The following is a 26,134-nucleotide window of genomic DNA, read 5'->3' as shown; positions in this document are numbered from 1 at the left end:
CAGCCATAGAATGCAGAAATACCATGCAATCATTTTAAAAAAGAGTAAGGTTTACAATTAAAAAATTAATTTTTTTATATGGATCTCTATTTACTTTACTTATTTTTTTTTCAAATAAATTGTGTGGTGTTTGCGTACTCTACGACTATAAATACTATTTTTCTATTACAAATTGTAGGATAATTTAATGAGAGTATCTGCCCCTTTTCTTTTATTAAAAATTAAAAGATGGATTCTAACTTATCCTAATTCAATAAATCAGTCCATAACCAATTCTAAATTCTGTTTTGAGCATTGACTCAATAAAATACAAGTATACAACCCAAACCCAAATCATTGGCCCGATCAAATTAAATTGGTATAACCCAAAAAGCCAGGTGAAAATTAGAATTTGGGAAATAACAGAAAATCTCTGACTCTGATAACTAATCCAGTGAGATCTCCGTCTAGGTTTAAACTTCTTAGCCCGTTACACAAAGACATGGATCGTAGTTTTAAGAGCAGAGCAGTGCATGAAGCTTACCGACCTTGAACGTTAAGATGTTAGAAGCCCAAGCTTCTGATTGTAACGAGCTGATGGATTACTTACTTAATATTAACTGATAATGGTGATGGGTGTAACAGGTTGGCTAGGAAGAGGATGGAGATGGCGCTGTCAACCAATGAGAGGCAATGCACACCAAGTGTTTGAAGAAATTGCTAGAAGAAAGCGTTCACTGATTTGTATTGCTACGGGAGTACTTCGAGGGCTCTCAAACCTCTAAATGCAAATACACGTTCAGAATATTTTTCTAGATCCCCTCTCTTCCTTTCTTCTCTCCTCTTATTCTCTCATTTCTAACATGTAACTAACTCTCTAAGAAAGACTAATATGACTAGCCAAAACTTCTAATGAAAGAACAGATGTGTAATGAAAAACGGACATGAAAGACTAAACTACCCAATAATTTCCAAAGCGAACCATTTGGAGTCTTTAATTCCCAAACAGTGAGTATTACATGTATTATCCTCATTCCTAGGTTACTGCATTTCAGATAATTCCTCCATGCCTTACTCGTTGCTAAACACACTCACACATACTGAATCATTTCACTCACACACACAGAGGACATCGTTCTAGGCATCATCTCACTTGAACACACACACACGACGTCGTTCCCCCTTCACACTTAAGGCTTCACTTATCTTCACTTCACTACACGCGCACACACTTTAGTTCACTTTCTTCTACCAACGCGTCTTCTCTTCCACCATTAGGGGTTTCTTGCCGCCGGCATCATGACATGCAATTCGGCCTATTTGAGGCTTTTTAACCTATAGAGAAGCTCTCTCTCTCTCTCTCTCTCTCTCTCTCTCTCTCTCTCTCTCTCTCTCTCTCTCTCTCTCTCTCTGAGCTTGATACTTGATAAGGATGCCTTCAATAGCTCAAGGAGAAGGACTTTGAGACCCTACTGAAAACCCTAACAAACTTTACGACCACAAGCTCGATGCCTTCTTCGGGTAAGAAGAAAACTTCAAAATCTTTGTATATGTATTTGTATATGTAAATAGATAGTTGCATGATTTTTGTTAGAGGTATAGGAAAAACCCGAAAAACTAAATCGGATCGGTTGTGCCGATTTTGGACTGGTATGGTCCGGCACTGGTTTCAAAAAATGGAAAACCAGCTGGAATCGGCCTGGTTTCAGTTTTTGTCATGTTTAGACTGGACCGAACTGATAGTATTTAATATATTTAATTATTTATTATTTAATATTATATATAATATGTTTTATATTATATAGAATTTTGTTATATAATATATATAATAATATAAATTATAATTATGTATAAAATAATGTTATTATAATTTATAAAATAAAAGTTTAATCTTAAACATGAAAATCTAATTGATCATATGCTTTAAATATATATTATTTATTAATAACATTTTATCATAAGAAGTAAGAACCAAAAAAGAAAGAAAATCCAAATATTAAGAACCAAAACAGAAAGAAAATCCAAATATTATTACTAAATTTTGATGGCCTAATAAACTTAAAAGTCTATATATATATATATATTATAAGTACATAAGACATTAGTAGATAAATATAAATTTTATATATTAGTATATAATTTATATTAATACAATTTACATTTTATGACCTAATACTAAATACTAATAGTCTAATACTATATTACTATTAGTATTATACTTTAAGTCTATGTATGAATTAGTATATAAATCATTATGCTAAATAATCACATATAAATAATTTAATAATGCTATAGTAATACTAATACTATCAATATAGTCTATCAATAATATAGTTATAAACTTATAATAAACTAAACTCACTATAACAATTAACAAATACTAATATATAGTTATTCTAATCACTATAATTAATATTAGTAGTTATAATGATACTAATAGTGTAATACTATATTACTATTGGTAATATACTTTAAGTCTACTTATAAATTAGTATATAAATCACTATACTAAATAATCACATATAAAATAATCACATATATAATAATACTAATATTCTAATATAAACTATAGTGATACTAGTATAGTTATACTAAATCACCAAAAGTTCATAACTAATACTAATATATATATACTAATACTAATAATCTAATCTAGACTTATAGTATTAATACCAATACTAATAGTCTATTATATTCTTTAATTTATTATGTATAACTATAAAGTCTATTAGTCTATTATATTAATACAATTTAAATTTTATGACCTAATACTGAATACTAATAGTCTAATACTATATTACTATTAGTATTATACTTTAAGTCTATGTATAAATTGGTATATAAATCATTATACTAAATAATCACGTATAAAATAATGATATAGTAATACTAATACTAAATTACTATACTAATACTATCAATATAGTCTATCAATAATATAGTTATAATAAACTAAACTCACTATAACAATTAACAAATACTAATATAAAGTTATTCTACTCACTATAATTAAAACTAATATTTATAATGACACTAATAATGTAACACTATATTATTATTGATAATATACTTTAAGTCTATTTATAAATTAGTATATAAATTAAATCACTATACTAAATAATCACATATGTATTAATACTAATATTCTAATATAGACTATAGTTATACTGATATAGTTATACTAAATCACCATAAGTTCATAACTAATACTCATATATAGCTAATACTTTTTTTTTTTTGGAAGTATAAAACCTGTATGTTGTATTCATGTAATGCCTGAATTACACAGTTTATCAAAATTTACACATTTCAGAATCTCCTGTGGATAATCCTCCATCAACACTCTCTCCTCATGTATACTTAAAGCAATTTTTGCAAGGCTATGTGCTATTACAAGTTCTGTTAACATACACCACGGACCAATCTCTTCTCTTTTGCAAAACATCTTTAAGATTTTCAATTAACTGCCCATGCTGCTCTCAACATTCTTCAGAACTATTAACAGCTTTCACAACAGATAAAGCATCACCTTCAAACTGTACCTTCCTGAAATTCAGTTTAGCACACAGCTTCATGGCCCTTCATAAAGCATACACCTCAGCTACCACTGTATCAGGAAACTGTACTCTAGGACAGCAGAGAGAAGCAAGAATTTCACCACAGCTGTCTTGGATCACCACCCCAATCCCACCTCTATCCTCTTTAATCTTCCATGCTGCATCCCAATTAACCTTCATCACATCTCCCATAGATGGTTTCCAATGAGTAGCCTTCACTACAACAAATACTAGTATTTGCCGCGGTGTACTTTGGTAGCAAAAAGTCTCAAAATCGCAACATAAACCATTTAGTTGCAATTTCATGACCGCAGGTGATCTGTGGAAAAATCAGCGTGACAAATGCCCAAATTTTCGCCAGAAAGGAATCGCAGCATATTTTTTTCATTATTTCTGGCGATCAATATTCGCCACAAATAGTATCGAAATCGCCAAAAAACTGAGGATCAAACCATGGTTAAAGACGTAGCTGTGTTCTATTTCTTGCAGTTACAATTCACCGGAAATAGTCTGTTAAATATCAAAAACTATTTCCGGAGAAATTTACTCGCCGGAAATAGTGTTTTTAAAATTAAAAAAAAAAATAATATTATGTGTTTTTTGCACTAAACAGATAGACTAAAGATATTATTAACTTGCAACCGGGGTAATACAAGGTTACTAATTAAAGATATATATCTACCCTCTCATACAAGGTTACCATAGATATATATAAAAATACATATTATATATCCAAGTTTCATCAGTATGCCTAACACAGAGGCAAAAGAATGGAATAAACACTTTGGAAGTCTTACCTCTAGAAAGATGTCTTATTTGACATATTTGCAAGTTGCAACTTTCCCTAGTGGATATTTATACAAATTACAAACATATGAATATTTATATCATCTAGAACCTGCCCCAAAAAATACATAAAGCAATAAATATTGTAGTATCTCCTCGAAAACAAAATAGGACTGACCTTCCCCGGTATCTCATAGATCTTTGATATGCAAGAAAAACGTATATTCTAGCAAGTTCCAACAGGAATTTACAAACTAAAAAGGCTCAAGAGGTCAGAGACGAGGAGGAAGAGTCTTGGCAAGACATTTCATCAATTAGTTCCAAGAATACATCCAGATAACCCATTTTTACCAGTACAGTTCCAAGATACAAAATTAAATAATCATGTAAATAAGATAGGTGGCTAGAAGAATACCATTGGAAGATGATTCGAAGACATTCTTCTACCAGCTGCGTCTTTTGTTTCCAAAACCTAGAATCAACATGGTCAACGATCGCATATATTCCTCTTTGGGTAGGCAAAGTTTAATCATGTTAATCTAATAACAGGGCTATATATATCAAGTGAAGAACACAAGTATCTTTTACACAAAAGATAGGCATCAAGCCTTAGTGCTACCCTTATATTCAGCACTTGCATGTCGAGAAGCAATACAAGTGTGCATGTGTGTATAAAATATGGGGCGAAGACAGTCAGCACTACTGTAAATAAGGGGTGAGTGAAGTCAACATGTTAGCAATTGAACACATAAGCATTTACAAAAAATGTACAGGGATCATTGACTATAAACTTTCACCATTTTTTATCCTAAAAAAAAAAATTCAGGTACAAGGTACTCCATCTATTTTAAATCTGGGTTTGCTAACAATGTTGTGTGAATACAAACTTCCATACCCATCTATTTTAGTAGAATTGCCTCACAACATCTAATATATTCTCTGGAACTTATATATTATGGCAATCAATTTTTAGTTTCCAAACAATGGATATTATGGCAATCACAAAGCATATATAATAAACGACCTGACCACCATTGTTAAGTTCTCCTAGAAATGAAGTAAAACTTCATGACCACTATGTTTCTCATAATTATATCACAACATATTTATCATATAAGTTTTATGTAAACTTTTAAGAATAAATTAAATATTCCTAGCAAAAAGGCAATGACCACTATGTTGGTCCATTGCTTTTGCTGCAAGTTTTCTATAATAATATGCATTTTGCCTTAGTGCTACCTGTTGAAAAAGTCATCAATCTACCCTATCTTTCTCGCTCTTTCTTTGTATCTAAGGATCTTTTTTCTTTGTGGTCCCAAAGCTTGAAAACTCTCGTTGATCATCACAAAGAAAGGTCTACCTTTGATTTGGTTGGCTAAAGGTTGCGTTTGCTTTTTCCTTAAATGCTCAGTTTCTCTATCTCTCACAGCTAGTCAATTGTTTTTATATTCTCTTCTTTTATGCTATTTTCTTTGCAGAACCGAGTCGACTCACCTCTAATCCTCCTCTTGTAAAAGAACCCATAAACCCTAAATTTTTACCACCCAAAATTTCAAATATGAAATCTCTAGAACTTATGTAAAATCAAACTCCAAATCTCAACCAACCACAAGAAATTTAAGTTTTAAAGCATTAAAGACGAAATCAAGAGAGGGAGAGTGAGAGAAACGGACGAACTGAGGGAGAGAGCTTACTAGACAAGGGTGGCGCGACGGTGGGGCAGAGACTCATCGGATAGATAGAGTCGGTGGGACAAGTGCGAGGCGGCAATGGACAAAGAGAGTGCTCAGGCCGGACTCGTGTGAGAGAGAGACAGATACGGGAGAAGAGGCGGCAGAAAACTACCAGAGGAGAAAGGAGTATCGGGCTGGGGGGAAGATAAAAGAGGTGAAGAAAAAAGTAAGGCTAATCAGTTCTTATCTATGGCTATTTCCCACGATTTAATATCACAGCAAATAAGAATTTATTGTCACAAATAAATGTTGTACCTGTTATTCTCCATGTGAGCAAAACTTAGTTACAAATCATATTGTAGCGATAATAGTCTTGTTTTTGGCGGTAGTTTTGTTGCCGCAAAATATTCTTTACTGGATCACCATCAGTTAGTTATCGCCGTAAAAAAATGAAAGTTGCCGCAATAACTTGGGGCAACAATATTCTGTCATCAAACTCGTTATTCAAATCCTTTTCCCAGTGCTTTTTATTTACAGCGACAAAAAGTTGTCGCAAAATCTTGATTTTGTGGCGATTTTTCTCTATTGCCGAAAAGAATATGTCTCTACAATAAAAATTATTTATTGCGATGATAAAAGCAGACACAATAGGTATAATATCACTGCAAAAGATTACACAATGAATTTTTCATCAGAATTTAATGATGAAATGAAAAAACGTCGCAATTAAGGCACATTTGCAACGATTTCTTTTGCGGCGAAATTAAAATCCCCGCAAAAGGCCTATTTTGTTGTAGTGCTTGTTGTTTACAGAATTCCCATTCCTTACATTGTTGCTTTGCTTCACTCAAGCTAATTGAAATTCTGTCAAACAACTAACAGCTTGGTTAAATACTTCATTTGGCCCTTTAAACCTATTATCAAACACCAAACTATTTCTTTTCAGCCATATCCTTCTCATCACCACAACCATAATCTCCAATTGGTCTCGAGGCAACTTTGAAAACCAGGCTGACCAAAACTCAAACAGATCCCTTTCACCACTTGACCATTTATGCACTGGACTCCTCTCAAAAGCCCATACATCCCTTGCCCCCTGCAACTCCACAAGGCATGACAGACTGACTCATTCTCATTCATGCAAACTAGATAGACAGCTTCCTTCACAATAGACCTCTTCACAATAAATGTCTGGTTGATAGACTCTTGCAACCTACCTCCATTTAGAAATCTCAACACAGCTTCACTTACATCATTTCCAATCACATGCCAAAAGGATTGAAAGAAACATGCCCCATACCCATCAGGTCCTGGAGCTTTCATAGGCCCCATCATTTTCAAAGCCACCTCCACTTCCTCTCTTGTAAATTCCTTCTCAAGATACTCACTCATAGAGTCAGATACCTTGGGCTCCAACACAGCAATACATTCGTCAATACTTTCTGTAGATGGTTGTGCACTAGAGTAAACTTGTGAAAAATGTTCTCTGAAGGCAGCCTCAATACTCTCCTCATTATCCCTCAAAACTGATTGATCATCCATAATTGACACAATCTTATTTCTTCTTCTTCTTTGATTAGCACACTCATGGAAGAATCTAGTATTTCTATCTCCCATCATGTACCAGTACATTAACATGCCGATTTGAATAGTTGATCACTTCTACAGCCTTTTCATACTTCCACATTAGCACCAAACCTCCTCTCCTTCCAACTGGATCCACAATTAGGCAGCCTTCTATGCCTAACCTCCTCTGCAAACTAGAGATCTTACACGATCTAGCTTTTGTTTCACAAACAAAAACTATAGTGGGCCGCTTATCCTTAACCAATAGGTTAAGATCTTGAACTGTTCGAGGGTTCCCAAGCCCTCGACAGTTCCAACATAGAATTTTCATAATTCCAGGTGGTGCTGCTTAGCAACAACCACCCCTAATCTGTCATCATCACAAACCAACTCAACATCACCTTTGATTCTTTTTCCTTCAATCACCACCTTACTATCATCTTCAATAGATTCATGATTCCTTTTCAACAAAGAATGAGGACTAGATTGCTTACCTGCCTCATGTCTAGCTCTAGTTCTTCTCCTCCATCTAGAAGCCTTCTTGTTATCTTGAGACTGATTAGCATCATTTGTATTCAATTTTCCAATCAACAACCTGCTTTCAACCACAATAGTTTGAACATCATCCACATTCACATAAGTTTCCACCAATTCCTTGTTCATTTATTGCATCATCACTGGAAACTGTACTTCATGAGGCTTCATCAGCTTAGAACTCTCAACACTCACCTCCACTTCCTTCTCAGCAAGATTCTGTCTGTTGATCCCCCTTTCATTCTCTTTATTAGCAGAGTTTAATCTCAATTTTTCCTCACTTTTCTCACTCCTGACATTAGCTTGCTTCCCCCCACTCCTACCATCACTTTTTCTGGCTTGAGGCATAGCTCGAAGCCAAACACCATACTGGCTAGAGTTACCTTCCACAGCCTTGCATCCATCATTCTCATGAACAATTCTTCCACAACTAAAACACATTCTAGGCAATTTCTTATATCGAAAAGGAATCTAACTTTTCCTGCCATCTACTATAATAGTTCTCCCCCTAGCTATAGCTTTCCTTAGGTCACATTCCACCCTTACTTTCAGACACATTCCCCAAGCTGAGCCATCCTCCTGGACATCTACTTCCTTAACCTCTCCCATCGACCTCCCTATAAGTTCCCCCATCTTTTGATTCATAAAACTCAATGGCAAATCCAACATCTGCACCCATAGACATGCATGATCAAAGTCTATCATGCTAGGTTTTGTTTCTCCATCAAAATCTTTTAAAACAAACAAATAACTGTCGAAAAGCCATGGACATCCTTCTAATACTCTCATTTTATCTTTTCGAGTAACGAAGGTAATTACAAAACAATTACTCCCAATCTCATAAAATTCCAATGGCTTACTAACCTTCCAAACTTTTTCCATCACTGACCTCACAACTTCCTTTCCTATCCTGTGATCCGATATGATTTTCCCCACCAGACTTCGTTCGCCCTTCAATCTCATCGATCCAATCGAATTTTGTTGAATCTCAATTGGATGCTCCTCCTCATCATTCAACTTCAATCGCCTCCATACTTCCTCTGTTTCCTCCATCCTCTCCTCTGCTTACAATCGCAAGTGAAGAAATCCTTCCTTCCTCAATCGAGAAATGAAGACTCTTCCTTCACCTCAGACTCTTTTACCGAAAAGGAAAACAGTTGAGAGAAGACTTTTTTATTTATAGCTAATACTAATAGTCTAATATTAATACTATTATATATTTTAATATATTATATAGCTATAACTAATACTAATATATATACACTAATACTAATAGTTACTATATTCTTTAATATATAACTATATAGTCTATATATAGACTTATAGCATTAATATCAGTAATACTAATAGTCTGATATAGACTTATAGTCTAATATCACTAATACTAATATATATATACACACTAATATTAATAGTGTAATATAGACTTATAGTATTAATAATTTTATATCACTATATCTAGTAGTAATACTAATATATAATAGTATTAATTATTGTTTTGTATTTAAATTGCTTTATATTTAATAATGTCATTATTATTGGGTTTAATCATTTTATTTTATTAATATTGAATTGTAGTATTTTTAATTATCTTATATATATTTTATTATATTATTATTTTATTTTTATAGAAAAACTGCTTTCATTGATCAACTTGCAACAACAGTAGATACATCACTCAAAACAGAGTTCATAACCGCCAAGGGTCCACTCTCAATCCACACCCTCTCGTTGGACTCCCTAATAGCTAAACTTGCAGCACTGTGAGCTGCACCATTAGCAGACCTGAGAGCAAAAGAAAGCTTCCAACCCAGATGAAGCTTCATCACATGCTGCAAATCATCTGTATCTTGGCCACCCCACGAAAAATCCTCATTTCTTGAATTGACAGCCTCTATGATTGCCTTTGCATCTCCTTCGAAGACAACATGGTTCAAGTCCATGTCTATACACATATCCAAAGCCCTCTGTAGCGCTGCTTTTTCTGCTTGGGCAGCCGAAAAAACCTGGTCCCTTGATGTAGTTAGGCAGGCTTTTAACTTTCCTTCACAATCTCTTACTACTATGCCTATTCCACCTCTATTCAAAGACTTATCAAATGCAGCATCGAAATTCACCTTTACAGCAGGCCACTCAGGTAATTGCCACTGCCTACTAACCACTGCAGCTGACCCCCCTCCCTCCATCCTGCTGCTAATCTTGGAATTAACCTCCCTCAGCACTGAAACTTCAGCCTGAGCCATTGCCGTAATGGTCTCAAGACTCATGAACTGGTCTTTGAAGACAAAAGCATTTCTCCTGCTCCATAGAAGGTGACACAGCACTGCAGCCATTTGTAGCTCCTCTCTGTCGAGTCTTGTTGACATTTCTTTCCATAACTGCTAGAAATCACAGAAGGAACTGTTCCACTTCTTGAGCTTGCTACTGTCAACTCCCCACACATCTCGAGCTGCTGGACAGGTCCACAGGGTATGTATTACAGTTTTAGGCTCTCTGATACAGATAGGACAAAGGTTACTCTCCACAATGCTCTTCCTGCACAACATATCTTTGGTTGGAAGTATATTGGATAGGCTCCTCCATACAAACATTCTGATTTTCCCCTCCTGAAGAGGACTCTCCTCTACTTCTTTTTGAAAAGCTAGTATCCATGTAATAAGCACTTTTGACTGTGAAAGTTCCTTTTGCAGACCCTGCCCATATCCTATTGTCACTAGCCCCTCTCTTGCTAATGGAGATTGAAAAAATCAAGTTTGCTTCCTCTTTACTGAAGATGGCCTTGACTAAATCCTCCTTCCATGACTTTGTGCTTACATTGATTAAAGCACTCACCTTACAGTTTGAATCCAAAGTATTGGAGGGGGTCTGTACTTGATATGTTACTGGTCGAGGCAGCCACTTTTCCTTCCATATTGATATGTCTCTTCCATTGCCAACTCTCCAGACTAACCCTTCTTTCACCAGGTTCCTACTAGACCAAATGCTTTTCCATATATACGATGGAGAACCCTTCAACTCAACCTCCATCACATCACAGTTCAGGAAGTACTTCTCTTTGAAAACTCTTGAGACTAAGGACTGTGGCTCTTTAATCATTCTCCACAGTTGCTTTGCTAAGGGAGCCCTGTTGAAGCTATTGAAGTCCCTGAAACCCAACCCACCTTGGTTTTTAACTGTTCCCATGCTGCTCCATGATTTCTAATGGATATCCCTTTCTGCCTCTTTTTGACACCACCAGAATTTGGCTATGATAGCTTCCATTTCTTTTAGTAGCTTTCCAGGCATCTTGAACACACTCATGGCATAGGTTGGGATGGCTTGCAACACACTTTTAATTAGAATTTCCTTCCCAGCAGAGGAAAGAAACCGATGCTTCCAGCTATTGACCCTCCTCCACACCTTTTCCTTAAGACTTTTGAAGGTGTTATATTTCGATCTGCCCACAATTGTTGGAAGTCCAAGATACCTGTTATAGTTGTTACACCTTGAGCCATTTACCTGCTGCAAAATAAAATTCTTTGTTTCCACTCTTATATTGGAGCTAAAAAACACACTTGTCTTCTCTTTATTTAGTGTTTGGCCCGATGCTTCCTCATATACTGACAGAAGGCCCTTGATCTGGTACCATTCAACCAGTTTAGCTCTGCAAAAAATAGCACAGTCATTGGCAAAAAGCAGGTGGTTAATTCTGGTTCCATTCCTTGATACTGCAACCCCCTTGATGATGCCTCTCTGTTCAGCACTACTCAAAAGAGAACTGAGAGCTTCAGCACATAAGAGAAATAGATAAGGTGACAAAGGGTCACCTTGTCTCAAGCCTCTTGAGGGTGTGATTACCTCTCCTGGTATGCCATTCAAAATAGTAGAGTAAGTGACTGTTCTGACACAGTTCATTAGAAGGTTAGTCCACTTCAAGCCGAATCCCAACTTGATCAGGATAGCCTCTAAAAAATTTCACTCCACCCTATCATAGGCTTTTGACATGTCTAGCTTAATTGCCATAAATCCCTCCCTTCCTTTCTTTTTTGAATGCATAGTATGTAACAGCTCGAATGCCACCATTATATTGTCTGTGATGAGCCTATTGGCGAGAAAGGCACTTTGGTTCCACGATATAACCTTTTCCAAGACACCTATCATTCTATTTGCTAAGACTTTGGATACTAGCTTGTAAGCAACATTACAAAGAGATATAGGTCTGAAGTCTTAGACTGAGATAGGCTGGTTTACCTTAGGAATAAGGACAAGATGGGTATGGTTCAAACTCCATGGCATTATTCCTGAACTCAGAAACTCCATTACTGCACTGGACACATCCTGCCCCACAGTCTTCCAATGTTCTTGATAGAAGCCTGCATTATACCCATCGGGTCCAGGTGACTTGAAAGGAGACATTTGCTTTAGAGCCACTTCTACTTCCTTAGCAGTGAAATTCCTTTCCAGCTTAGTTCTCATTTCATTTGAAACCTTAAGTTCTATTCCCTGCAGACACTTGTTGATGCATGTAGAGTCAGGTTGAGTGGACTGATAAACTGAATTGAAATAGGCCTTAAAACCTTCAGCTATAGCTTCTTTCTCTACTAATTCATTCCCATTCAAGTCCTTCACTCTCCTGATGGCATTTTTCTTTTTTCTTTGGTTCACACATGCATGATAGAATTTGGTGTTTCTGTCTCCTTCTACCAACCAGTGTCTTTTAGCCCTTTGTTTCCACTTTATGTCTTCTTGGTTTAAAAGGTGATTAAGGTCCACTTGAAGCTTTTTCTGTTCTCTTGAGTTCTCAGACCCTGCATTCCTTTGTAAGGAATCTAGTTGGTGAGTCTTTTCTTTAATTGCCTCTAGCCTTTCTCTATTCAAATTCCTACTCCACTGACTGAGCTTCCTTTAGGTGGTTTCTAGCTTCCTCATCAAACCTTCCATCCTGCTCCTCTCTCCCATACGTTTATTCCATGCTTCTGCTACAACCTCACTACAACCCTCCTCATTATTCCAGCTGGCCTCATACTTGAAGAAATGATGCCATCTTCGAAATGAACACCTCTCAATACTGAAATCTAACAATATTGGGCTGTGATCAGAACAGATGGCTGGGAGAGTCTCAACTGTATGCACCGGGTATAGAGATTTCCAATCAACATTAGCTATAGCTCTATCCAATCTCTCTTTAGTGAAAGATTCATCTTCATGGCAATTGCTCCAGGTGAATTTATTTCCAGCCCACCCTAGATCACATAAACTGCCTTCCTCCATCACCTCCTTGAATTGTCTCATCAAATACTCACTCCTAGGATTTCCTCCTTCCTTCTCATCACTGTACAGTATCTCATTGAAATCACCTATGACTCCCCATCCCCCAACTGCAGGCTTAAAAGATGATAACAAGCTCCAAGTCTTATTTCTTAAGCTTGTAACAGGGTGGCCATAGAAACAAGATAGCAACCATCTATTACTGCCTGATTCATCACTCATACGCACATTAATGTGATACTGAGAGTAGTTGATGAGCTCTACCATACTCTCTTCCTTCCACACTCTCTTCCTTCCACATGAGCATAAGCCCCCCCTCTTCCCACTGCCTCTACAACTACACAGCCTTGAAACCTGAACCTCTTTGAGATCCTGCAAGCTTTTGTATACGATAGCTTGGTCTCCATTAGAAAGACCAGCTCGGGCTTCTTTTCCTTGATCAACATACCAAGGTATTGAACTGTTTGGGGGTTCCCAAGCCCCCTACAGTTCCAACTTAGGATTCTCATAACCCCTGGTGGGGCTGCCTTGCAGCCTCCACCATATCCACTGAGAGGGCTTCCTCTCCAAGTATGCCATTCACATCAGTTGACTTTTGTTTTTTCAAGGGTCTAAAGTTTGCTAAACTTACCATAGCTAGGCGTTTTTCCCCTTGGGATCGGGTAACCATGGTTGAGGAGGATGGTTGCTTCAGATTTCTTGCTAGCCTCTTCCATCTTCGATCAGTTCTTTTACTCTGTGACTCCTGTACAGTACAAGCAACTCTATCTATCCCATTGGCCAGAGAGCTAGCCGTTGAGGTTGAAAGCCTCTGGCTTATGGGCTTTGGGGCCGATAGGATTGGGTCCCCTTCAGGCCCAGCATACCTGCTCTCCTGTTCCTCTAAAAGCTTGTCTTCCCGCCCTTTTCTTTCCCGTTGCTGACCTGCTTTCACTGTATCTCCCATACCGGGTTGTTGCACATCGACCCAGGTTGCCACACCTTCCCTTGACACTGCTGAGGTTCGTACTAGTTCCTTTTCCACTGTTCTTCTTCTAGCTTCGATCGTCACTGGTCCCTGTGTGTTAGAGAAGGTTGATGAAGAGTGCCTGTTTCTTCCATTGGCTTGTCGATTCCCTTCCTCATTTCCTACACCACCCTCCACCTCTGCCTGCCCACTAGTAGCTCTCGTGTACAAATCCTCTCTTCCTTTGTTGTTTTGGTAAGAAAATAAGTTGCGCTTTGAGAAGCTCTCTGCCCTTAGCCAGGATCCAAACTGAGGCTCCGACCCTCCCTCCACTGCTTGATCTGCATGCTTAGCCAGGCAGCCCATCTCTCCATGAACAATCCATTCGCACTTAAGGCAGATTCGGGGTAGGTTTTCATACCGGAAGTATACCCAGTGCTTTGTTTGCTCTACATTGATGAAGCGACCCCTCGGGATAGCCTTCATCAGTGCTAGCTCTAGTTTTACCCTTAGACACCTTCCCCATCCAGTACCATCTTCTTCTACGTCAACCTCTAATACCCTTCCCACTGAACTTCCAATTTGGTTTCCCCATTCCATAGACATGCACCCTAGAGGCATGTTATGGATTTGTAACCAGAAGGTTTCTTTGTCGAAAACCATCTCCCTGAGGCATAACTTCCCCTCGTATGGGATCAGGACAAGCAAAGATGAATCAAAAGACCACGGTTTCCCTTCAAGAACTCTGTACATGTCTGCATGAGTTTCAAATGAGATTACGAATTTGTTATGTTCCACTTCTTGAAAGCCTGCCCTTCTGCTAATACGCCAAATTTTTGCCATGGTATTGCTGATCAATGTTTTGCTAACTGGACAGTCTGGACAGACCCTTCCTATCAGACTCTTTTCTCCCTTGCAATCAATCTCTTTTTTTCCAGTTTGCATTATCTCCACTACTTCTTCTTCCTCCTCAGATAGTTTGAGCTTTCTCCATTGAGCCATTAAAACTTCAGCTCCACCACGTTCTCCGCTAGCCAGAAAAACACCACCTCCGAAGCTTTGAAAAAGTTCTAGAGAGGAGACTCTAGAATGTTGAAAAAGCTTATATTATTATTTTATTGAATCCTCTATTTTTAGACTGGATTTGTTTTGAGAGTTTTTTTTTTTTTTTTTTTCTGTTTTAAGCCAAGCCCTTTCAGTTTTCGCACCCAGCCCGGGGCACTTCAGCCCAGCCCCCTCTTTTCCCTCATACGGTGCGTTTTGGTCAACTAGAGACTTTTCATTGTATTTTCTTCTTCTTTGCTGCGCCGTCCCACTTCTTCTTTTCTTCTTCGCGCCGTGCCACTTCTTCTTCAGAACTTCTTCTTTGCTGCGCCGTGCCACTTCTTCTTTTCGTTTTTTTTTTTTGTTTTGTCCCTCTCTTCCGCAGCCTGCCACGCACAGACCCTCGGCCTCACCTCACTCTCGCCATGGAACCTCCCATCACAGCCTTACGGCCTCACCTCACTCTCGCCGTCGAACCTCCCCTCGCGCTGCTCTGCCCTCCGAACCTCTCATCTCTCACTGAGTCACGACTCACGCAGCCGGCAGCCCCTCTCTCACGTCTCTCTGTCTTCGATTCCTCCCGGTAATTTTTCTCCTTTATTTTTTTTTTATTTCACTTATTGAAGTTATTTGAAATTACTTTGAAACCTGATATGAATCATTAGCGTTTTGTGATTGTGTTTGTGTTATTCTGGTTTTGTGATTGTGTTTGTGAAATTACTTTGAAATCTGGTAGATGGTATTTGTGTTATTAGGGTTGTTGAATCCGAAATTTATGATTTTTGTGATTGTGTTTGTGTAATTGTGTGTAATTGTAATTCGTAATATGTGTAATCTGTAATTTGTAATTGTATTTTTTGTGATTGTGTTTGTGTAATTTTGTGCTTGTAATTTAGGATTTTGAATCCAAAATATGATAGATGGTATTTACTAATCTGTGTAATCGTGTTTTATTTTTGTAATTGTGCAAATTATAATTGTGTTTTATAAAGCTATACTAATAGTCTAATATAAATATATATGTACCACAAGTCTGTTTTTATTGGGAAATAATGTGTGATGGAATTAAAAGAATAATAGTAATATAGTTATATAGTAGTTATAGCTGCTTTTATTATATAGATAGTCCAGCCATTATATTCTAGTAAATCAGCCATAGTTTTTTTCTCTTGCCGTGTGCCATAGTTGCATTGTCTTTCTGTTTTTTTTTTTTTTTGGAGGAAAAAACTCTTTATCTTCATCGATCACTTTGTATTAGTCATTACAAGAACTCTCCCTCTCTACAATTCTTCGAATACACTCAGGTATGTCTTCAATCCAGACAACTCAGACTGTAAAAATAGACTTTCCTTTGCCAAAATATGTGCTGCCTCATTGTTAGTTCTATGTGTAAACTGTACTAACCAATCTTTCCTATGCTTCAATAATTGTTTCATGCCTTCTATTAAACTGCCATAGAAAGATAGATCTTCAGTAGCCGTGTTAACAGCAGTTACTACCACTTGAGCATCCCCCTCAAACAGCATTTTGTCCATTCTAAGTTCTCTGCACCCCTCCAGAGCCCATTGTCTTTCTGTTGGCTGCCCCTCTGTCTTAACATCTATATGTATTTTATTTTGACAAATATATATGTACCACAGATTTTTTTATGACAAATTTGTATTTTATTAAAACCGGAAAACCAGACCGAACTAGATCGGAAACTGGTAAAACCGGACTACTGGTTTAGGAGGGTAACCGGTGCATAATCGGTTTTGAAAAATGTAAAGTCGGTGCCTACCAGTTCGGTCCTAGATTTTGTCCAAAACCGGACTAGTTACACCCCTAATTTTTGTTTGATTGTTGTGGCAATTAAGTCTAGTTTTTGTATTGTTGTTACGGTTAGCCGAATGAATAACTCTTTAGAGACAGTTAAAGAAGATACAAATTTTTAGTTCTATTTTACTGTACGAGTACGAATTTTACAGTAAAATAATGAAGAAACATTATGTGATTTTGATCATATTGCAGGAAGCAAAATATTGCACAGCATAGAAAGTCTCTTCCGATTGCTTCCGGTATTTGCTAAGACTGGTTCTGGTTGTTTTCCCCTTTTTTTTTCTTTCTTTTTTTTTTTTCTTTTCTTTTACTTGAAATTTGCTTATGAATGGTTTTTCTTTTCTTAGTCGAGAAACGACTTGTGGATGAGGTCCGTCATAATGATACTTTGATTATTGTTGGTGAAACTGGAAGTGGAAAAACTACCCGTATGTTTTATCATTCTCCTTCTCCTATGTCTGAAGTTTTATGGAGATCAGTTTTCCTCTTTAATTTACACTGTGATATACTTTGTAGAGTTGCCACAGTTTCTATTTAATGCGGGATTTTGTCGGGATGGGAAAACTATTGGGATTACTCAGCCTAGACGTGTTGCGGCTGTTACTGTTGCAAAACGGGTTGCTGAGGAATGTGGCGTGGATTTGGGCCAAAGGGTTGGGTATTCCATTAGATTTGAGGATGCAACTTCCATTTCAACGAGGATCAAATACATGACAGATGGATTGCTACTAAGGTAGAAACTAATAAGTACGATTTACTCTATTTTTTATGGGTCATTGTGACATTACATATTTGATTGATAATTTTTTATTTATTTTTTGACAGTATATTTTGTGACCGTTTTGACTAAACATATTGCTTGTTTGCTGGGTCATTCATTTGGAAAGTCAGAGTGGATTTGATTGCCTATTAATTTTGGACCTTGATTTTTGTAGAGATTTTGAATGTTGTATGTCATGTTTGATGAAGGCAATGGTGGATAAAAGATATATATGCTAGAAGAAAAAAATTGTTCATGAGATTTTCTCAAAAATAGATCAATTTGAGATTGGTGAAATGAGGCTTATTAAGAACCAGTACTGGAGAACAAAGAATTGTGATTTTGGTAAATAAGGATTTGTATGTGTCCCGTGTACTCCGGCGTTTGTCTATTTCATGCTTAATAAAATTTTGTTTATTGAACAAAAAAACAAAAAAAAAATGATGTGAAGATGGCTGAGGATGTTGAAAATATTAAATGCATCTCTTACTTGTAATAGGGTTTATCTACAAGACCTTTGATGAGCTTTTCTCATGTGTGAACGGATTTGAGTTTTGATTCTTTTACAGGGAAGCATTGTTAGATCCATATCTCTCTAGATATTCAGTCATTATTGTTGATGAAGCCCACGAGAGGACTGTCCACACTGATGTTTTGCTGGGATTGCTTAAAAATATACAACGAGCAAGGTCAAAATATTCCAATGACCGTGTTAATATTGAAAAGAATAAGGAAAACAATGGCACTCTGTCGGATAAGGAAAATTGTGTTTTTCTCAAGCAATGCCAAAGCAGAAAATTTCCTCCACTGAAGTTAATTATCATGTCTGCAAGTTTAGATGCACGTGGTTTCTCCGAGTACTTTGGTGGTGCAAGAGCTGTTCACGTCAAAGGGCGACAATTTCCCGTGGATACATTTTACACTCATCATGCTGAGCCAGATTATTTAGACGCAGCCTTAATTACCATATTCCAGGTTGTTATATAGCTATCTTCTTTTGTGTTCCAATAGCCCAGCTTCTGCATGCAAGATGCTTTAATGTTTTCGATGAGGTTCTTTGGCGATTTCAATTATAGTGGATCTTGACGACGAGTTTTTTGCAACATCAAAGTATCAGAGTTCGGTTCTAAGTATATATTGTATGGTTTTACTTTCTGTGCTTGTACTTTGATGGGAAAGTATCGTGTAGAGTTAAGTTCAACCTACAAGATTGGGGTTAATAGGATCGTTGGAAACTTATATTTTTCCTATTTTGTCATGAAGTTCAACTCTGAAGTTATTGAAGTACTTCAGTTTGTTCTTTGACCTTCTAAGATAATTTAAGAGTTCATCTATGGCTTCTTATGTGTGTATTTTCATCTTATTAGATTCATCTGGAGGAAAGCCCTGGTGATATACTTGTATTTTTGACTGGGCAAGAGGAGATTGAATCAGTTGAACGACTTGTAAAAGAGCGACTTCAACAGTTACCTGAAGGCAGTCGAAAGCTGTTAACCGTTCCCATATTTTCAGCTCTTCCCTCAGAAAAGCAAATGCGAGCATTTAGACAAGCTCCAGCCGGTTTCCGTAAGGTATTTAGTGTTGCATGTCAGCTTTTATTTAGCGTATCTTATGACCATTCTTTTTAATGGTGCACATTCATGCTGTAACATTTGATCCATAACTGTTGGGTTGATGCCATTTGGTGTTTTATATTATTTTCACATCAAGATGACATCGTGCTATAGAACTCCTCTACTAATTGGCCTTGCCACTCCTCTTTAAGTGACAAGCAAACTCTTACCAAAAAGCAAGCCACCATCACCTGTCCCATTTATAACTGCTACAATTTTCATGGATTTTGCTGCAGCCATTGTTGTTACCATCCTTGTCAACATCATACCGCTGCCTCAACCTCACCCAATATAGCCCTGTTTTGGTGCTCTTCTAAGAACCCTTGTTGATGGCACCATCTCTAATGCCACCTTGCGACCACCAGACCATCTTTGCCGCATCATTAGCAATCGAACACAATTGTACAACCTCTACTGCCCCTACCACCTTTGCCTCAACATTGAGTGTCGCTTACGCAGCTGGCTTCACGTCCAAAAACTCTGACATGACCCTTCTAAACCATTTTTCTTCATTGTTACTGCTGCTGATGCCGTCACTGCAATGTTTTACATGTGTTACTCCTGCTGTTGCTTGTCCCCTTATGCTTCACCACTATGGAAAACGATTACTTCAACCGCCAACACCATAATACCTTGAATTTTTATGAGATGATAGTGAATGGGATCTCACTTGCCTTGAAGAGAGATATTTTTGCAGTTTTTAGTGATTTCAAGTGGCTCTAATTTTAACATTGATGAGTACTTTTGGAGTATAAACTCAGATGAGGCTTGCAATTCCCTTGGATTGCTACAAATAGTATCAAAGCTAATTTTGGTCAAGAAGTGTGAGACTTGAGCAGTTGTATTTACAATGGAATGGGATAATGATTTCTTTCTTTTGGTAAGTAACGGTGATAATGATTTCAAGGGACTCTAATCATACTATTGAAATCATTATACGTTGATGATATGAATAGAATTTTGAAATTAAAAGAGCTTAATTGCTTGGTTTAATAAAATTTCATTCTACTTCTAAGAAAAAACAAAAATCTTTTGGAAATAAAAGAGGTTATTATATATGTTCAAGAGTATGAGGTTAGACAGCCTGATTCATCTCTCCTATCTATAATGTATTTCAAGATGCTATTACTTCTTTGTCATTGTTTCAAGTACAAAAATCTAAACTATACTTGAAATATAGGTTAAAAAATGTTGAGATGAGCTTGCACAGCTGTACTTCATTAAAAAATAAAAATAAAATAAAAATAAAATAAACCCTCTTATCTTTATGAATAAAACTCTCAAGTTAACTTTTCAATCATTTATCTGGCTGCATTTTGTGCTGATGATAAGAATATAGTGATGGTGGTTTATATAGTGTAAAATGTTAACTACCAGGAAAAATTTAGGCATTCTTTCATCTGACTAATCATTAATCATTTTCCTTTCGCTGTTTATTTTAGGTAATATTAGCAACAAATATTGCTGAGACATCAGTGACAATACCTGGAGTCAGGTATGTTATAGATCCTGGACTTGTAAAAGCACGGTCTTATGATCCGGTCAAAGGGATGGAATCTTTGATCATTGTTCCAATATCAAAATCACAGGCTCTTCAAAGGAGGTAAGCATAGTTGATCATGCTTGACAGTTATGGTTGAATAATTATATACGAATTTGAGGAAGTTGAGTTTGTGTGATAATCTTGAAGAATGATTAAGAGCTTTAACTTTGAGCTTTCTTTTCTCGAGTGCTTAGTTACTAAAGTTAACATAATCATTCACTCATGATTGAATGTCAATTTTCAACTTAAATAAGAAAGTATTGTTTGTTGGTTAATAATACCTGTCACAATCAATTATGCCTTTTTAATATCTGTTATCTTATAACACCTAAAAGCACAAATCATACATTTTCAGTTAATATAAGGCTTTTATACCCAACAATTTGTGACATTGCTCTTCACTTGCACTATTAGTTTTAATTTGTACACACACAATGGATATCCTTTCTTTATTATTTTTCCGCCTGGTTTCCATATGCGTTTCCTTGTATTCTTCCTTCCATTCTTTATGTTAGGATCCATGCTTAATTTGGCATACCCCTGGCTTCTCAGAAGGATGTTTACGAACTAATAATCTACGATGACTGCTAAATTCCTACTGCAGTGGACGAGCAGGTCGTGAAGGATCTGGAAAGTGCTTTCGTCTCTACCCAGAGAGTGAATTTGATAAACTTGAGGATTCAACAAAGCCTGAGATAAAACGGTGCAACCTCTCTAATGTCATTTTGCAGCTCAAGGCTTTGGGTGTCGATGATATTCTGGGGTTTGACTTCATGGAGAAACCGTCAAGGTGAATACTTGCAGATGGTTCATCATTTTGCTTTACTTTTTGTATGTGGGGGTTGTCTGCATGTTTGTCTATTATGATGACCTGAACTGCTATACTTGGTCACATGGATCTTCTCATTCAACTCCATTAAACACAAAACCAAGGTCAACCTTTTAAATTTACTAGGATAACATTCGTAAAATTTCCCATCAAAAAAAGAAAACATACGTAAAATTTTAGCGAGTATAAAATATAGTGAAAAATATAAATCATTTTGTTGGTTTCGGAAGTGTAAACTTGCCTATTCATATTAATACAATCGTTTACTTATCAAAAAAAAAAAAAAAATGGTTCAAGTCCTGCATGAGTGGATTAACTGTAGCTTGTGATTATGAGCATCATCATCATCATCATTAATCATTAAGTGATTGTCTTTGATAGTTGGCTTCATATTGTCTGAAAAGCAGGGTTGTAGATTCAGAGAAATGCTATGGGTAGTCTTCTGTTTCTTAATACCCTCTCTTGCGGAACCTGCATTGTTTTCTGGAAGGCTTGTAGCTGTTTTAATGATATCACTTGATATCCTGTTCTATTTGCTTTATACCGATAAACAAAGGCTTGTTATCTTTCAATTACGTCCCTTGGTACATTAACATTTTTGAACTTTCAAACAGGGCATCTATTGTCAAGTCATTGGAGCAATTGTTCTTGCTAGGCGCTTTAACAGATGAATGTAAACTGTCAGATCCAGTAGGCCGTCAAATGGCTCAGCTCCCCTTAGACCCTGTTTATTCCAGAGCTCTTATTTTGGCTAGTCAGTTCAACTGCTTGGAAGAAATGTTGATAACTGTTGCAATGCTCTCAGTGGAATCTATTTTTTATGCCCCCCGCGAGAAGTTAGAAGAGGTAAGTGCATATGAATTGCAGCTTCTAATGTATTCGTTGCAATTTTCGTATTGGTTTTGTTGCTAGGCAATGATATGAACGTGACTGAATGATACTTCAATATTATCTGCTTTAGCCAGATGATAAGTTTTGTAAGCAAGTGCTAGTGAGCAGGAATTTAATCCATATTTAAATGGTTCAGTTTGGTTAGGCATTAAATATGCTAAGTATTAGCAAAAGGGAGTTTCAAGGCGGTAACTTCGTGTAGATCTGTTTGCTAGAACTTTGTTTTTTTGGGCCAAAGCTGTGGATTTCAATGGCCTCGATTTTCATGATTTTCTTGTTTCTATTTCTTCTTCCTAAATAGGTGTTATGTCTTGTATGCCCCCTTGTGTCCTTGGGCAATGCCTATAATCGTTTACGTATAAAAAAAAAAAAAAAACACCGTATAGATCTGTTGTGTGGGAGTTTAATACTTCAATGAGTAATGGAACAGCAGTATGCGCAATAATTGTGAACTGAAATAGTTTGCAGAGTAAATAAGTTGTGGAATTTTTTATCTTGTTCTGTTATTGCCCATTTTTGTGTATGTTATCTCAATACAGAGAGGACTATTGTAGAAAAATTGTTATGCATTTGGACTCATAGTTATTCTGCCATGTTTATCCCCCATGTGGCCAGGCAAGAACTGCAATGAGATGCTTTTCAAGTCCAGAGGGAGACCACCTCACTTTGGTTAATGTGTACCATGCTTCTGATGAGTTCTTGGATAAGAGAATGGTGGGGCTCAGCAAAGAGAAAAAGGACAAAATTCTGAGCAAGTGGTGCAAGGAAAATTTCATCAATAGCCGTTCCCTAAGACATGCTCGTGACATTCACAGGTTGGTTGTCTATCATCCTTGTTGGGTTTTTTTATGTGTGTTTCTTTTAGGTCTCATTTTCCATGAAAGATTGTTAATAGTTGATTCATTGAAGTTTCCACCAGATCTCCACCCCTAATTTATTAGGTGCTTATTGCAGTCAAATTCGAGGTCATGTTGAACAAATGGGTCTTCGTGTTGCTTCTTGTGGAGATGACATGCTTCAGTTCCGCAAATGTCTTGCTGCTTCATTCTTCCTCAATGCAGCTTTGAGGCAGCCAGAGGGAACATATAGGTATTGAATGTATTGTTTAAATGAATCGAATTTGAAATTCCTCTGGTAGATCTCAAATGTTCCACTTGTTATACCCTTTAACAAGGTGAACCATTATGGGATTCATCTGGTAGATCTTAAGGGATCCACTAGTTTTTGTACCTTTCAAAAAGGTTATTTTGGTTAATTTATGATGCTTCATTGTTAATTGGAATATTAACACTTCTAATTAAATGACAGGGCTTTAGCAAGTGGTCAGGTGGTGCAGATCCACCCTTCTTCTGTGTTATTCCAGGCAAAACCAGAGTGTATAGTTTTCAACGAACTAGTCCAAACTAATCATAAGTACATCCGCAACATTAGTAGAATCGATTACTTGTGGCTATCTGAACTGGCTCCTCAATATTACTGCTCACAAAATTAAATTTTGGTTTTGATATTAGCTGGTAAGATCGCAAATTCTCTCCATCCATTTGATAATTTCTGTACTATCTTTTTGGGTCTATTATTTTATATCTCACCCATTGGAATGCTTAATTTATCATGAATATAATCCACAAACTTCTCACGATGTTCTATCTGCTTCGGTCTTGGCATGAATGAATCAGGTTGAAGCAAAACTCAAAGGTACTTTTACAAACACTTGCTGACCTGGGATGTTGCCTACCATATTGGCTTTCAATATCAGAAGACAAACTTGGTTCAACACATTTATTGCACCAATCAAGTCATTACCTTTCTGGGAAAAAAGGAGTTATTCTATGAGCTACCTTGCTTAAAACACTTTCAGAAAACAATTCTTGATGCCAATCTTTGTCTTCTAAATCATGCTGGATGCTGCAGTTTGATGTTTTGGTTCCTCTACTGCAACGTGAGAAAGGAGAATGGAGAATTGGAATTTTGTAGCAGATATTTATTTTTCTTTTAAAAAAAGCTGGCTGTTTTTTTATGGAAATTCTCCTTGGAAGTAGGAATTTGATGGCTTCTGGCCCAGTTTTTAGGCACTGGCTTTCAACTTGTCTGGGCGGTTCTGGTGCATATTTCCTAGGTCTATTTACATTGAGGAGTTTCTTTTGAAGGTGGCTCCCAGTTATCTATGGAAATTTCCATCAACTTGTTGACTGAAGGCAATTTGTCACTGCTGCCTTCTGTATCATAATATATAAAGACCAGGAGGGCTGTTGCTTTAAGGCATCTCAGCAGACCAAACAATTTGCTGCTTCCTCGAGTCGCCCCCTGCTTGCATAGAGATACGCGCATACTTCAGTTCATTACAGAAGTTATTATTGATCTTGAATCTTGATGAGGTTGTGGCACAGCCTTGAGCATTGATGAGTAACCATAGTCTCCAGTCACAAATTGCAAGTGACTTTGATATTAGATACTTCATAATTCTGATTTAAAGGAATAGGGAAATTGTTGTCGGTGTGATGTATCTCGTGCCTCCGTATATATTATTTGAGCATTAATTGGATGAAACCCAACTTATTTGTAAGAGAGTGCTAGATTTTCAAAGACACATGACTGGGGAACTGTTTGGAAATAGATCTCATCTCAAAGTTCTCTTTTTATCTCTCATTTTTTTTCCAAGCATAATTCAAATACAAAGTTTTCAAACTAATCATTATAATTTTTTTAAACTAATCATAATAACTAATTTTTCAAACTTTCAAATAAAAAATAAAAAATAATTTAACTTTTTTAAATCTATAAATAAAAATATATTATAAAATTATATTATAATAATATTTTAACTTTATAATATTTTTTATTCAACTTTTTCTCTCATTTTTCAAAACCTAAAAAATACTTGAACTCAAACTATCAAACTATTATTTACAAACTACCTTATTACTATCTATAAAATTCTCATTTCATCTCATTCAGATACGTCAAATTTAGTTTACAATAAAAAATTTTTATAATTTAACTTATTATATTAAATTACATTAATTTGTGAATATCTTTTCATAAGATCTCTTTGTGAATCAAGTATTTTTCTATTTGTGATTTCTTCCTCCCTCTAATGTCCATATATATATATATATAATATATGAATCCTTCTACACCTACCGAATTTGGGTCCCGATTAGTTTATTTCATCTACTGTATTTTTTATGTTTTTTTTCAAGCATTTTTTTTTATAATCGTAAAATACTTTTGAAAAAAAAATTCGTAATATCATTAAAAAACACTTCTTTAATCATTAAGTAAAAAAAAAAAAAAAAAGAATCGAGACACATTCGAGATGCATCTCACGGTGTGTGAAGCAATTCTCTA

At 36.4% G+C, this 26,134-nt stretch overlaps 3 protein-coding genes and 1 long non-coding RNA gene across 4 annotated transcripts; 2 read left to right on the top strand and 2 right to left on the bottom strand.

The window, feature by feature from the left end:
* Positions 1 to 323: 323 nt before the first annotated feature.
* LOC122290315 lies at positions 324 to 897 on the top strand. Its single transcript, XR_006236354.1, has 2 exons — positions 324 to 542; positions 625 to 897. It is a non-coding gene; the product is annotated as an uncharacterized LOC122290315 (long non-coding RNA).
* Positions 898 to 9,744: 8,847 nt separating this feature from the next.
* LOC122290053 lies at positions 9,745 to 10,428 on the bottom strand. Its single transcript, XM_043097571.1, has one exon. The coding sequence runs from the start codon at positions 10,426 to 10,428 to the stop codon at positions 9,745 to 9,747; it is 684 nt and encodes a 227-aa protein (XP_042953505.1).
* An 865-nt stretch (positions 10,429 to 11,293) lies between these two features.
* On the bottom strand, positions 11,294 to 13,609 carry LOC122290052. The gene is made up of 3 exons (XM_043097570.1): positions 13,009 to 13,609; positions 12,326 to 12,882; positions 11,294 to 12,004 (listed from the first exon to the last, which is right to left on the bottom strand). The coding sequence occupies exons 1-3, from the start codon at positions 13,607 to 13,609 to the stop codon at positions 11,294 to 11,296; spliced, it is 1,869 nt and encodes a 622-aa protein (XP_042953504.1).
* A 1,986-nt stretch (positions 13,610 to 15,595) lies between these two features.
* LOC122289878 (pre-mRNA-splicing factor ATP-dependent RNA helicase DEAH10-like) lies at positions 15,596 to 25,425 on the top strand. Its single transcript, XM_043097241.1, has 13 exons — positions 15,596 to 15,915; positions 17,343 to 17,389; positions 17,498 to 17,578; positions 17,667 to 17,883; positions 18,480 to 18,885; positions 19,278 to 19,481; positions 20,966 to 21,126; positions 21,671 to 21,856; positions 22,510 to 22,741; positions 23,402 to 23,601; positions 23,741 to 23,875; positions 24,095 to 24,300; positions 24,463 to 25,425. The coding sequence occupies exons 1-12, from the start codon at positions 15,758 to 15,760 to the stop codon at positions 24,276 to 24,278; spliced, it is 2,211 nt and encodes a 736-aa protein (XP_042953175.1). The 5' UTR covers positions 15,596 to 15,757; the 3' UTR covers positions 24,279 to 24,300; positions 24,463 to 25,425.
* Positions 25,426 to 26,134: the final 709 nt, after the last annotated feature.

Source organism: Carya illinoinensis, chromosome 12, assembly GCF_018687715.1.
Source record: "Carya illinoinensis cultivar Pawnee chromosome 12, C.illinoinensisPawnee_v1, whole genome shotgun sequence".
Classification (NCBI taxonomy): Eukaryota; Viridiplantae; Streptophyta; class Magnoliopsida; order Fagales; family Juglandaceae; genus Carya; species Carya illinoinensis.
The sequence above is the reverse complement of the archived record's forward strand: the minus strand, read 5'-3'. Positions and strand labels throughout refer to the sequence as shown.

What these genes read in the sequence shown, in the direction of transcription:
- LOC122290053 (XM_043097571.1), bottom strand. Translation starts at nt 10,428, where the DNA reads ATGGCTGCAGTGCTGTGTCACCTTCTATGGAGCAGGAGAAATGCTTTT.
- LOC122290052 (XM_043097570.1), bottom strand. Translation starts at nt 13,609, where the DNA reads ATGGTAGAGCTCATCAACTACTCTCAGTATCACATTAATGTGCGTATG. An exon ending in AGAGAGGAGCAGGATGGAAG is followed by an intron (nt 12,883 to 13,008) that starts GTTTGATGAGGA and finishes AAAGGAATGCAG; the next exon opens with GGTCTGAGAACTCAAGAGAA. An exon ending in ATCTTGTCCTTATTCCTAAG is followed by an intron (nt 12,005 to 12,325) that starts GTAAACCAGCCT and finishes TTCGGCTTGAAG; the next exon opens with TGGACTAACCTTCTAATGAA.
- LOC122289878 (XM_043097241.1), top strand. Translation starts at nt 15,758, where the DNA reads ATGGAACCTCCCATCACAGCCTTACGGCCTCACCTCACTCTCGCCGTC. An exon ending in ACAGATGGATTGCTACTAAG is followed by an intron (nt 17,884 to 18,479) that starts GTAGAAACTAAT and finishes ATTCTTTTACAG; the next exon opens with GGAAGCATTGTTAGATCCAT. An exon ending in CAGCCAGAGGGAACATATAG is followed by an intron (nt 23,876 to 24,094) that starts GTATTGAATGTA and finishes ATTAAATGACAG; the next exon opens with GGCTTTAGCAAGTGGTCAGG.